Raw genomic sequence first — 14,178 nt, 5'->3', positions numbered from 1 at the left:
CCTGAAAATAGGCTTCATCCGACCGACGTAACTTGCCTACGACGGCGTAGAGTGGGCGCATATTTACGCTGGACGTATTTGGCGCTCCCATTGATTTTCTATTCGCAAATGAGGGAGATACGCCGATTCACGAACGTACGTCCGTCCGACGCAGTGCTCGTAAAGTCATACGTCCGGCGTAAAGTTATGCCCCATAAAGAAGGTGTAACTCAGCAGCATCCATGCAAAGGGCTGCACCAGGGAACACAAGCCGACGTATTTTACGTAGTACGTGAATATGACTAGGCGTAGGTTACGTTCACGCCGTAGGCAGTGATCCAACGTATCTTAGGCAGTTGTTCCGACGTGATTGTGAGCATGCGCACTGAGATGCGCCCACGGGATGGCGCATGCGCAGTTGGCGATACGTATCTGTCTGACGCTCAGCCCATCATTTGCATGGGGTCACGCCTCATTAGCATGGCTCACGCCCACTTCCACTTATGCCGACTTACGTCTGAGAAACCCAGCGCAAATTTGTGAGGAAGTGCTTTGTGAATTCAGTGCTTGCCTCTCTGCGCTGCGTCGGCGTAGCATAAATGAGATACGCAACGGCTGCATTAATATGCACCAGTGTCTGTGAATCCGGGCCTGTGTGTTTAAAATCTGCTGACAGGCAGGGTTTTTATCACAGAAGAGACCATGGAGGTCTCTTCCCCCCATAGGTGTCTCCCCTGCCTGTCAGAAGGTAATGTGATCTGAATTGCACATGCAGCTCAGATCACATTTACTGCGTACCACATCGATGTCATTCCCATGCGTATGCGCAGGAGTGACATCACCACAGCCCGGCCACTCAAGCAGGGAAAAATAAGAAACCTGGAAGGAACACCAGGGGAAGATGAAAATCTCGGGGGAGCTAAGACAGCTCTCCGCTGGAGGCCTCAGTTTGCAGGTACGTCTGTCATAATGTGCTAGTATGCAGTGCATACTAGTACATTAGGACTTAAATCTACTGGGGGACCAGCTTTTTTATTTTTAGGACTGAACTTTATTACCATTTTTGTTTTTGCTTTGGTCTTTAGCGATATGTATTAACTTTGCCCAAAACGATGACGCCAAGCTGCAGCCAAAAAGTGGTTTTCAGTTTTGGATAGATTTTAGGTGTTCATGGTAAGTATGACTTTAAAAAATAAAGTTGTAGAAGGGAGGGCCCTGAAAAGGAAAGAGCATCAAAAAGTTCCCTTATCCTTTAAGTATGTTATGAACTTTTGAGCGGATTATGATAAACCTCTAAATACCTTGACACATTCACTTTTGGAAAAACTAAACTGATTGCCTCAAGCAATATCTAAATCCAATTACATTTCCTAAATATTCTCTGACAAATCAGATTACAATCAAATTATTATAAACTGCTAATCTTTGTGCAATTATGAAAACACCAAGGTAATGTGTTTTCTCCAGATTTTTCTGCCTCATCTTGTCAAAGAGACAAGTGTAAAACTGGCAGGAGTTATAGAACTAAAGCAAAGCCAAACTATTAATATTCAATTAACAGTACACATTGTACATAACAGATCACTTCCGATAATGAGAATTATTTTTGTACTCTCAAGCCTCGTACAAACGACCGGTTTTCCTGTCGGGAAAACTGCCATGAGAGCTTTTGGCCGGGAAAACCTGCCATGTGTGTATGTTCAATGGCAGTTTTCCTGACAAGAAAACTGCCGAAAAAAGGGAACCAGCTCTCTTTTTTCCGCCGGGATTCCCGGCAGTCTTTTTCCCGGCAGTTTTTCTATGTGAAAAACTGCGATGGAGCACACACACAGCCGGGATTCCCGACCAAAGCTCCATCACAGTTTTCCTGTCAGGAAAACCTCTCGTAAACTAGAAGTCTGAATCATTGGATTGATTGGCTGGGAAGGGTAATAGATTTTCCCTGATGCCTAGTACACACGTATCAGATTCCCCCCTACAGGGGGAAAAAATTACCGAGCAGGTTCTCGGTTTTTCCCTTGGGATTGCCGGCGGACTTTTTACCGCCGGGAATCCCGTACGTGTGTACTAGGCATCAGGGAAAATCTATTACCCTTCCCAGCCAATCAATCCAATGATTCAGACTTCTAGTTTACAAAAACACGCAGACATTACTTGGTAAGGCAAGGCATTGGAATTTGCTATTTAGAACAGTGCAAGGTAAACAGCCAGCTTGGTGGTTCCATTTGGTGCTCTGCCATGGACCAATCAAACTTTACAAAATCTCTAGGGCCATCAGTAGTCTTCAGTAGTGGTTTTTCAGAAATCTCCTATTTGCAATCTGAATGCCCAGCTCAATCTGCTGGACAGAAAGCTATAAAACTTGGATTACGGTAAAGTGCTTGTACTTTCTGAAATTAGCATATTGGTAATATTTTCGGGATACTTTACCACTCAACAGTACTAGCTTGTTTTGCATTAAACCTAGTCTTTGGAAAACTGGGTGTTTGTAAAGAGCCTCCACTGTCCCAGTTATAGTCACTTTACCTGTGTTCCCCCATCACTCCTGCTTCCATTGCGGCCAGAAAAAATACCCAAGACTTCCAGGTATTGTGGAGCAGGACACCTCCTCCCATGCGACTGCGCTCTGGTCTAGCAGTCAATAGCTGGACACAGGCAAGGCAAGCTAAGAATAACTGGAGAAGGAGGGGCCATTTACAAACAAACACACAGTGCACAGGCAAAGTGAAAAGTGTCTAAAGAAATTTTTTATATGTTCGCGTTTTTACTTGCATACTCGTTCACATTTTGGATACAAATGTTGAGATATCAGCCACACGAGGAGTGCATTGTTTTTAATGAGATGGCTGACTCGTTGAAACCACAGTACACCATGGTGTTTACTAATAGGTTCAGTAGATACTCCTAGTAAGTCCATCATATCAGCTTACAGTTATAGCAGGCAACTATGTCTATATAAAACAGACATCAGTACATTTCTAAAAGCCATAATGAACTAACTGTAAAAAAAAAAATGATTAGATTAGAGAGGATTGTATACATTTTTTCCCCCTTCTATTGGTTGAACTGGATGCACTTTTGTCTTATTTCAACCAGACTAATGGCCCGTAAACACGATCCGAAAAATACCGCTTTCGGCGTGATCGTACGATAATCGGATCGTTCGTACTGAACTTTCGAGAGCCAATCACGACAACTCATCCGATATTATCCGGACAAACACGAAAAATGTTCCCGTACGATATCAGATTGTACGATCTTCGTTTAATCAGTACAGTTGTTTTCCAATTATACTACAACATCACTTCCGATTTTTTATTCTGTCGTACAAAAATTTTCATTATTTTAGTAATCTCTTCAGGTTTGATATACAACTAGCATGCTAAAAAAAGAATTATGTTAGGTGGATCCAAACCATGGATACTTGGTTCACAAGAAAAATGTAATGAACTTTGTTTGCATGCTGGTACTGACGTGGCCACAATAATTATGACAGTGGCAGCAAAATAGATAAAATCTGGGGAAACGTGTGTATTGCAGTGATGTACTGCATGTGTTTTTTGTTTTTTTTGACTTGACACTGAAACTACACATTCCAGAAACCCTGACAGATAATAAAATCACGTGGGAGTGTATGAGTTGTCTCTCCCGGGTAGAGTTTCAGAGGAATAATGAACAATAGTACTGTACACAAGTAGTAGTGAATCACATTTACCTGAACTTGTTTAAAGACATTTCCCCCACTCATCCAATTAGTTGTCTCAGTTTAAATCACTGTTGGAAACATATCCCAGCATTTCTCTGCCTCAAATGGCTAATGTACAAATTGTGAGCCACTTCAAAAATATAAACACTATTAGGTAAACGCTACAACAGTAACAAAAATTGTTGTAACCACACCCCGAGTATGAAAGGGGTTAAAGTCATTTAGGACATTCCATTCCCGAACACAAAGGCAACTACCGGACACTCCAACCAGCCGGACAAGAAACCCATACGAATAATTCTCCCCCAAATAAGAGAAGAAGCTCTGTCTTGAGGGTCAAGCAGACATGAACCTTTATTGAAAGGAGAGCAAGTCTTATACACAGTCAAAAGAGGAGGTGCATATCTGCTCATATTACTCTGGAAAACACCTGTGACCAGAAACCTAATTAACATGAGCTCATTAACTAATCCCTTTAGACAGTCTAGGCATGACATTTGAGTTCCTAGCCTGGATGTCTCCTAAACTACAATACACATTATCATACATATCAACACAGAACTCCTTCATACAATTGCAGGGTCAATTAGCCCAGACAGCAATGGGTGAAAGAGAAGCCACACTAGGCTCATTAATATTATAACAGACAACAGACAGACAGGTGGCTGGAGTTGACATCAGCACCTCCTAACAGTATGTGTCCCAACAGTATGAAGCCATCATTATAATATGGCATATACAGGGTTTAATTTTAAGTAACCCAAGCCACGTTCTTACTGTCCATTACTTTCTTGCTCGCCCTGTGCGCCAATAGACACAGAGTGACTTAGACATAAGGGCCCAGATTCTCAAAGGAGAGATACGACGGCGTATCTCCAGATACGCCGTCGTATCTCTGAGTCTGAGCTGTCGTATCTATGTGCCTGATTCTTAGAATCAGTTACGCATAGATTTGTATTAGATCCGACCGGCGTAAGTCTCTTACGCTGTCGGATCTTAACTGCATATTTACGCTGGCCGCTAGGGGCGTGTACGCTGATTTATGCCTAGAAATATGTAAATCAGCTAGATACGCAAATTCACGAGCGTACGCCCGGCCGACGCAGTACAGATACGCCGTTTACGTTAGGCTTTTCCCGGCGTAAAGTTACCCCTGCTATATGAGGCGTAGATGCGGCGTACCAATGTTAAGTATGGACGTCGTTCCCGCGTCGAATTTTGAACATTTTACGTAGTTTGCGTAAGTTGTTCGCGAATAGGGCTGGGCGTCATTTACGTTCACGTCGAAAGCATTGGCTTCTTGCGGGTTAATTTGGAGCATGCACACTGGGATACTTTCACGGACGGCGCATGCGTCGTTCGTAAAAAGCGTAATTTACGTGGGGTCACATAAAATTTACATAACACACGCCCACATCTACCACATTTGATAGATGCTTACGCCGGCCTATTTACGCTACCCTGCCGCAACTTTTGTTTGAGAATACGGCACTTGCCTGTAAAAGTTGCGGAGACGTAACGTAAATAGGATACGTTATGCCCGCACAAAGATAAGCCATTCTACGTAAATCCGGGCCAAGAGGTGCATGGGGAGCTGAAACAAGGGTATCCCATACTTTCCAAGGGTTTCTGGGTTACAAGGGCCTTCCCTTCACAATTGGCTTACTAAAAAACATTTTACTTTCCTTTATAAATAATTTTTTTTCACATTCGCACCCTGCATGGCATATCAGACCTAATTTGCATGGATATACTTAAGCGTACATCTGTGCAACGAGCCATGTTGGCTCACACAGGATGCACAGGGGTTTATTCCATCAGCGTGCAGGCAGTCTCATTCATGTCTATTGGGATGCTGTGGTTGCACAGACACAGTCGCTGGTCCCAATTTGACACCCGTGCAGGTGCATGTGCCTGAACACACACGGTCTGCACTTGGAGACCTGTACCTGCACAGCTGTAAAATTGGGACCAGCGGCTGTGTCTCTGCAGTCAAGCATCTCAGTAGACATGAATGGCTGTCTGCATGCTGATGGAATTAGCACTTATGCACTTGTGCATTCCATGGGGGCAAACACGGCCCATCACACAGATGTACACTTAAGTACAACCGTGTGAACAAGGTCTTCGGCTTGTACAGCTTTTTACTTGTTTGTTTACCAAATTTATACAAAACAGTAAGACCCCTTTCACACTGGGGCATTTTTCAAAAATAGCACCTGTAAAACGTCTCCCCTGCAGTCTCAAGCCTCGTACACACATACGGGTTTCCCATCGGGAAAACTGCCATGAGAGCTTTTGGCCGGAAATCCCGGCCGTGTGTAAAGCCCTATACACACTATCAGTTTTTCTGATGGTTTTCTCTTCAGGTTTACCAAAACCATCCAATATGAGCTCAAACCTTAAGCGTTTCAATTTGAATGCAATCAGGCAGGTCCTTGTACTACATGGTTTTGGTAAACCTGAAAAGAAAACCAGCAGGAAAACTGATAGTGTGTATGGGGCTTCAGCTCCATCACACTTTTCCCGACAGGAAAACTGCCGGGAAAAAATTCCCACCGGGATTCCCAGCAATTTTTAAGCCAGCAGTTTTCCTATGGGAAAAGACTGCGGTGGAGCATACACACGGCTGGTTTCCAAACCAAAGCTCTTGTGGCAGTTTTCCTGTCGGGAAACCCGGCCGTGTGTAGGGGGGGAAAGACTGACCGTGCAGGTTCTCGGCTTTCCCCTCGGGTTTCCCTGCGGTAAAAAGTCCGGAGGGAAACCCATACGTATGTACTAGGCATCAGTGTGAAAGCCAGAGGGCTTCACACTGAGGCGATGCGCTGGCAGGACGTAAAAAAATACTCCTGCAAGCAGCATCTTTGAAGTGGTGTGTACACTGCTCATCTACTGCTCCTGCCCATTGAAATGAATGGGCAGCGAGGCCAAAATGCCGGCAAAGTGCTTTGCAGGTGGTTTTAACCCCTTTTTCAGCCGTTAGCAGGGGTTAAAAGCGCCCTGCTAGCGGCTGAATACCTCTGCAACAACGGTAAATCGCTGCTAAAAATAGCGGCGCTTTACCGCCGACTGCGCCCCAGTGTGAAAAGCAGCCTTAAAAACACCAAAAATGTACAGGTTCAATCAATGCTCACCTTTTTATATAGTAGCTGAGACAAATACATTACAATAATTCTTGGGATTTTCAAAAGGGCCAGCAAGAAGGAACCCATAATCGCTGTTCCAAGATGGTACCAGAACAGAACAGACAAGGAAGGCAAGATAGGGTGCTTGACTTTTGTTTTATCTCTGTAAATAAGAAGCAGACACAGTACATAAAATCCCATGAAATTGAAAATTAACACTAACATTCTTATCTCCATGCATTGTTTTAACGGCATTCAAACAACATACAGCTGGTACATTCTTTAATGTTATCAATAAAACCAACCATCCTTTAGATAGCGTAGAACAATAATTGATGTACACCTATCAAACATCTTTTTCCCTGCAGAACAAGTGTAAGCTAGATGGGGTTTTCACGTCAAATGGAAATTTCAGATTTGGGCTCCTCCATGCAGAAACACAAGGGATCTGACCTCCAAAGACCTTCTTGTAATCAAGGGAAACCTAATGCAGCTGTTTTTTACATTACTTCATGGACTGGCGGTCAGCCAGTAAAATGCACAATTTCCAAGATCATGTGGTCATACCAGAATAAACTGTAAGTACATGTAAAGTGCAGAACCTACATATACTTATATATCCACTAAGCGCTGACTTTTTGTATATATATATATTTTTTCCTTCAGACAAAAATTGGTCTAATAAAACCTAGATGCCAGGGTAGGGCTTAGACTGTAAAGGTGTCCTCAATCAAAAATGACTTTCCAGATTTTTCAGAAATCCTGTGCGATGAAAGTCACAGGCATTCAACCCAACTGACAACCTGAATGCTTGCAGGTGTCAGGGAGCAGCAAAGTGTCCGGATTTTAACACATGGGCTACAAGTATTTTGCTTATTTTTTTACAGGCCCATTGTGACAGTGTCTCTTTAAAACAACCACGTGATTTTCTATTTCAAACAAAAATTCACAAAAGTCCTAAAAAAATTACTAAATAACTTGCATTTGAACATTTGGTTTCATTTGAAGGCCTCATGCACACCGGACGTGTTTGGACATTTTTACAGCTGCTGTTGTTGGCTTCAGTCGTTTTTTTCTATAGTCAATAAACTCCCAATCATGTTATCTTATGTGTCCATGCACCGGGGCGTTTTATGGCTGTTAAAAAACAGAGATGAGTTTTTCTGCTGTTTTCAGCTGTAAAAACGCTCAAATGTCAAAAAACCCTGATGAACGCAGATAAACTCTCAAAAACGTGATTCACCAGCGTTTAACATTTTTGATCCATTGAGAAAAATAAAAAACGCTAAAAAATGCTATTGCAAAAATTTTGAAAATCTCACTGCAAAGCTTCTGCTGTTTTTATAACGTTATTTTAACGTCTATTACGAGTCCGAAAAGTCACATATATTAAGGAAAGCATAATCTTTGTTAACCACTTCCCACCTGATCAATAGCATATTGACGTCCGGGAAGTGGTTGTGTTATCCTGACTGGATGTTTATTGACGTCCAGCAGGATAACATGCCGGTGCTCGCCCGCGAGGGCGCACAGCACGGCGTGTCAGTCCGACACGCCGCATCTCCGATCGTGATAAGAAGCCTCTGACAGAGGTTTCTTACCACATGATCAGCTGTGACCAATCACAGCTGATCATCGCGTGAACCCGGAAGTGCCGTAAACGGCATTGCTCGGTTCGCGCTAAAAGGGAGAGTCGATCAGGGGTTCTCCCTGTCAGAGGGGGGGGGGTCTGTGCTGATAATCAGCACATTGATTATAAGCACAGCCCCATCAGTGGCAATTAGCGCCCACCACAGTGGCAGTCAGTGCCCATCACATTGCCAATCAGTGCCCTACATTAACACCTGTCAAAAACCTCATCAGTGCTGCCCATCAGTGCTGCCTGTCAGTGCCCATCACAGCCACCTGTCAGTGCAACCTATCAGTGCCACCTATCAGTGCCTACTCATAAGTGCCCATCAGTGCCACCTCATCAGTGCCGCCTTATCTGTGCCCGTCAGTGAAGGAGAAAACAAAATGTTATAACCGAAACTAAGAAAAAAAATTTCCAAAAATTTGGTCGTTTTTAGTTTGTTTAGCAAAAAATAAAAACCCCAGTGGTGATCAAATACCACCAAAAGAAAGCTCTATTTGTGGGAAGAAATTTTGTTTGGGTACAGTGTTGTATGAACGCACAATTGTCATTCAAAGTGCGACAGCGCTGAAAGCTGAAAACTGTCCTGGGCAGGAAGGGGCGAAAGTGCCTGGTACTGAAGTGGATAAACATTGATGTAACTGACTTAATTGTAACACAAGTTGTTCTGTAATGTACTATTTAAAGTGGTTGTACGCCTCAGACCTGAAATATGAACAAACCATACCCCTCTATAGTGTGTACTCCTGAGCAGTGACATTTTTGCCTGCTGCTTTGTTCCTCTTCTATCAGCCTGAATCACTTGGTGACATATGGCGACAGGGGAGGGACCTCCAGCTGATTGACGGCCCCAGCACCGTTTATGTTTTCTGTATGAAGAGAGGCGTATCCCTTACTCCCAATCAGCTCCCAGAGTTCGCCTTACTGAGTTTTACAGGGTGTAACTACAGCCCTCTGCTTCTTTTTTTTCTGAAAGCCCAAACAAGCCTTATAAATTCTGGAATTTGAATGGATGTAGAAAAGAGAAGACTGCAGATAAACAGGTAAAAATTATGTAGGAGGATTTGTTTAATCTTGACGTATAATCGGAGGACAAGTACTTGTACTTGCGCAAATGCTCTCGATGCCTGATCCGATACCTGTGATGGGAGAGAGAGGCGGCGTGCAACAGGAAGTCAGCAGGCAGAGTCAGTGGGCGGAGCGCAGAGTGAGTCCTCAAGCAGGTAAGCTGGCGGGGGGAAAGGGGGCAGCCACATCATCCTTCGTTGAACGAAGCCGTCACATTCGGTAACTGAAGTGACGCTCCTTGTTGCCGTTGTACACCGTCAGTGCTTTAACCAATCCAACCCATCTCGGTACACCCTGCACTCGGCCACATTAAGCCAACAGCGGCATCTTATTACACCCAGCCCATATAGTTCGGGCTGGGTGTAACAAGATGTCTGCTGCTGCTTTTACGTGGCCAAGTGCAGGGTGTAGCAAGATTGGTGTCGCAGGCAGCATAGAGAAATAGTTTAAGTTCCTTTCATGTCATTTATTTCAGTGCCTGCCCATAAGTGCCAGCCATCTGTCAGTGCCCATCCATCAGTACCAACTATCCGTCAGTGGCCATCCATCAGTACCAGCTATCCGTCAGTGCCCATCCATCAGTGCCACTGCCAGCCATCAGTGCGTGCCATCTATCAGTGCCATCTTTTAGTACGTGTCACCTATCAGTGCTATCTTTCAGTGCGTGCCACCTATCAGTGCTATCTTTCAGTGTGTACCATCTTTCAGTGCGTGCCACCTACCAGTGCCATCTTTCAGTGTCATATTTCAGTGCGTGCCATCTTTCAGTGCGTGCCACCTATCAGTGCCAGCCATCAGTGCGTGCCACTCATCAGTGCTGCAAAATCAGTGCCACCTATCAGTGCCCATCCATCAGTGCCACTGCCAGCCATCAGTCAGTGCCACCTCTTAGTGCCCATCAGCCAGTGCCATATATCAGTGCGTCACATGACATTAAAAAATAAAGTATCGGTATCGGCGAGCACTTGAAAAAGGGTATCGGTACTTGTACTCGGTCTTAAAAAAGTGGTATCGGGACAAGCCTAATTTTTACAATGATTTCATCACTGGTGGTAATTTGTTCACACAATTAAAATAATGCATTTTGTATTCTTGATGATGTTTCCGTATGTCAAATTTCTCATGGCACCAACATATTACACAGAATTTGACATACAAAGTAGAACCATTCAATTCTATTCTATTCATTCAATTCTTTTTCCTCCTAAAACTTTTTAAAATGTCTCCAAGACCCACACGCACACAGGCCAGTCTGGGAGGAATCTAATAAAAGTGGTATTACAACCAAAACAAAAATGTAATATATTGCAGCTTACCAATATTATATGTGATAGTTGCATTTTTTTTCAATTTATTTTATTTTATTTACATTTTTCCCTGTTTTTATCAGGTGATCTGGCCAGTAACACACCTCCTGTATTAAAGTGCCTCTACTCTGGATGAAGAAGTAATAAAAACACCTCTGGACAGCAGCATCGCCAGTCTGAGGAGAGGTTAGTGATAGGTGCACTAGGGAATATAAATACACTAACAAATTGAAGCCAAGCTCCAGCAAACGCTTTTTAAGCAGCAAAACGTGTTGTTCCTTTTAAGATAAAGGTTTAACATACTGTTAACGAAAAATAAACTGATCATGGTAAGCACCCCTGTCAGTGTTAAATAGTTTTTCTCAACCTTCTAACTGCTACACCTGCAGCACAGCATGTTCTGTTGAAAAACAAAAGACTTACTGTCAGGATCACCAGGTGAAAATAAAGGAAAGAAAGCCTAAATAGCGAGCTTCAATATAATACGTTATAAATGCTTGCGTTTGGGTTTAAAAATGCTTTACACATACCTGAATATTTCTGAGAAGCTGGATGAAGCCCTTACAATTTCACTGAGAAAAATCCATGCATATAATGTACCAAGTGGAAATTCGAACCCAGACCTGCATAGTAAGACCGCTTTCACACTGGGGACACACCTACGTTAGTGATAAAGTGCCGATCGTTTAAGCAGTGTTTTACAGCTCTTTAAGCGACGCTTTTCGACCGCTAGCCCAAAAAAGGGGTTAAAAATGGCCGTGTTGCGGCGCCTCGGAAGCGCTGCCCATTCATTTCAATGGACAGGGGCGTTTTGGGGGCGCTGTATACAGCGCTGTCAAACCACCCCAAAGATGCTGCTTGCAGGACTTTTTCTAACGTCCCGCAAGCGCACCGCCCCAGTGTGAAGGCACATGGGAGGCAGTTTTCAGGTGCTATTTCTAGCGCTAAAATGCCTGAAAACTGCCTCGGTGTGAAAGGGCACTAAGAGCTTTAGCTACTTAGCTATACTACTACAAAATTATTTTCTTCTTGCCACTTCAGTTTAAGTTTTTAAAGTGCCCTACATAGTTTGCAAAAAAACTTGAAATACATAACGTGAGTCTAAAAAACTAAAGCTATATTTTTTTCCCCTAAAGTAGAAAACACAAAAGATCACGGGATACCCGCCTAGGCATCACAGGTCTAATTCAGCACTTCCCTAAAATACTTAATTTATTTGAGCTCAATGTCTTAAAACGTAAGAAGTGCTCTGATGTACCATCAATAATCAGAACAAATACCGTGCCTTGTGAAAGTATTCGGCCCCCTTGAACTTTGCGACCTTTTGCCACGTTTCAGGCTTCAAAACATAAAGATATAAAACTGTAATTTTTTTTGAAGAATCAACAACAAGTGGGACACAATCATGAAGTGGAACGAAATTTATTGGATATTTCAAACTTTTTTAACAAATAAAAAACTGAAAAATTGGGCGTGCAAAATTATTCAGCCCCCTTAAGTTAATACTTTGTAGCGCCATCTTTTGCTGCAATTACAGCTGTAAGTCGCTTGGGGTATGTCTCTATCAGTGTTGCACATCGAGAGACTGAAATTTTTTGCCAATTCCTCCTTGCAAAACCGCTCGAGCTCAGTGAGGTTGTATAGAGAGCGTTTGTGAACAGCAGTTTTCAGTTCTTTCCACAGATTCTCGATTGGATTCAGGTCTGGACTTTGACTTGGCCATTCTAACACCTGGATATGTTTATTTGTGAACCATTCCATTGTAGATTTTGATTTATGTTTTGGATCATTGTCTTGTTGGAAGACAAATCTCCGTCCCAGTCTCAGGTCTTTTGCAGACTCCGTCAGGTTTTCTTCCAGAATGGTCCTGTATTTGGCTCCATCCATCTTCCCATCAATTTTAACCATCTTCCCTGTCCCTGCTGAAGAAAAGCAGGCCCAAACCATGATGCTGCCACCACCATGTTTGACAGTGGGGATGGTGTGTTCAGGGTGATGAGCTGTGTTGCTTTTACGCCAAACATAACGGTTTGCATTGTTGCCAAAATGTTTGATTTTGGTTTCATCTGACCAGGGCACCTTCTTCCACATGTTTGGTGTGTCTCCCAGGTGGCTTGTGGCAAACTTTAAACGACACTTTTTATGGATATCTTTAAGAAATGGCTTTCTTCTTTCCACTCTTCCATAAAGGCCAGATTTGTGCAGTATACGACTGATTGTTGTCCTATGGACAGTCTCCCACCTCAGCTGTAAATCTCTGCAGTTCATCCAGAGTGATCATGGGCCTCTTTGCTGCATCTCTGATCAGTCTTCTCCTTGTATGAGCTGAAAGTTTAGAGGGACGGCCAGGTCTTCGTAGATTTGCAGTGGTCTGATACTCCTTCCATTTCAATATTATCGATCGATCCTCACTGAACTTATGGAGAAAGTTTGCTTCACTGAAAGTAAAGGGGCTGAATAATTTTGCACGCCCAATTTTTCATTTTTTTAGTTGTTAAAAAAGTTTGAAATATCTAATAAATTTCGTTCCACTTCATGATTGTGTCCCACTTGTTGTTGATTCTTCAAAAAAAATTACAGTTTTATATCTTTATGTTTGAAGCCTGAAATGTGGCAAAAGGTCGCAAAGTTCAAGGGGGCCGAATACTTTCACAAGGCACTGTATGAGGGCATGTCAACCCCCCCCCCCCCCCCCCCCAGAAAAAATAAAATTCTTCATAACATACCGATGTAAGAATCGTGAAACAGTCGCTCCAGAAATGACAATATGCTGACATGTAAGGAAGAATTCACTGGTCCATATAAGACCAAATAAGTGATACCACCACATATATCGAATTCCAGCCAGAGGTTTAAATTCCACTTGCCCATCTGACGATACCTGGGCACTGCCTGGAAAGACGGAGATGTTTAGTAGAAATACATAACTATGAATAGTCATAATATAATAGCATAATACACAACATACAAGTTGTAGCAGACATGTCTGTAGTGTGCCGTTTCTTTTTTTTTGCCTTGCTCCATAAAGATGAAATTGAACTGAAACATTATTGGGTTTTTCAAGAAACTGTCTAAGTAAATGAATGAAAAGAAAATGTTCTGGTTGTTAATTTAGGGTAACTGGTCAGTTCTTCTGATTATTTACACATTGTACAATAGATTGTACCTGCCATGTACTATTCAATCATTTGCTATGGCAATGCTGAAAATGATCGTCTGTAGAGAAAGATTTCCCATTAGTGCAGAATGCCGCAATATCTTTTCTGGTCACTGAATATTCATTACGGCTTGGTTCATACTAGAACAAGGTGTAGGAAACCCATGATCCGTGAGGGTTTCCGGCACCACAGTTGCGATCTG

General features: G+C 42.9%; 1 protein-coding gene across 3 annotated transcripts in view; it reads right to left on the bottom strand.

Moving 5' to 3' along the window:
* The window catches only part of SLC44A3 (solute carrier family 44 member 3), a 184,165-nt gene that overhangs the window by 79,324 nt on the left and 90,663 nt on the right, over nt 1–14,178 (bottom strand). For all 3 annotated transcript variants that reach the window (XM_040359964.1, XM_040359965.1, XM_040359967.1), the window contains 2 exons: nt 13,545–13,710; nt 6,820–6,973 (listed from right to left, as the gene is read on the bottom strand). In XM_040359964.1, the coding sequence (XP_040215898.1) occupies nt 6,820–6,973; nt 13,545–13,710 (320 nt within the window). The remainder of the gene's footprint in view (nt 1–6,819; nt 6,974–13,544; nt 13,711–14,178) is intronic.

This window comes from Rana temporaria, chromosome 7 (assembly GCF_905171775.1).
Source record: "Rana temporaria chromosome 7, aRanTem1.1, whole genome shotgun sequence".
NCBI lineage: Eukaryota > Metazoa > Chordata > Amphibia > Anura > Ranidae > Rana > Rana temporaria.
Note: the sequence above shows the minus strand (reverse complement) of the source record. Positions and strands in the feature narration are given on the sequence as shown.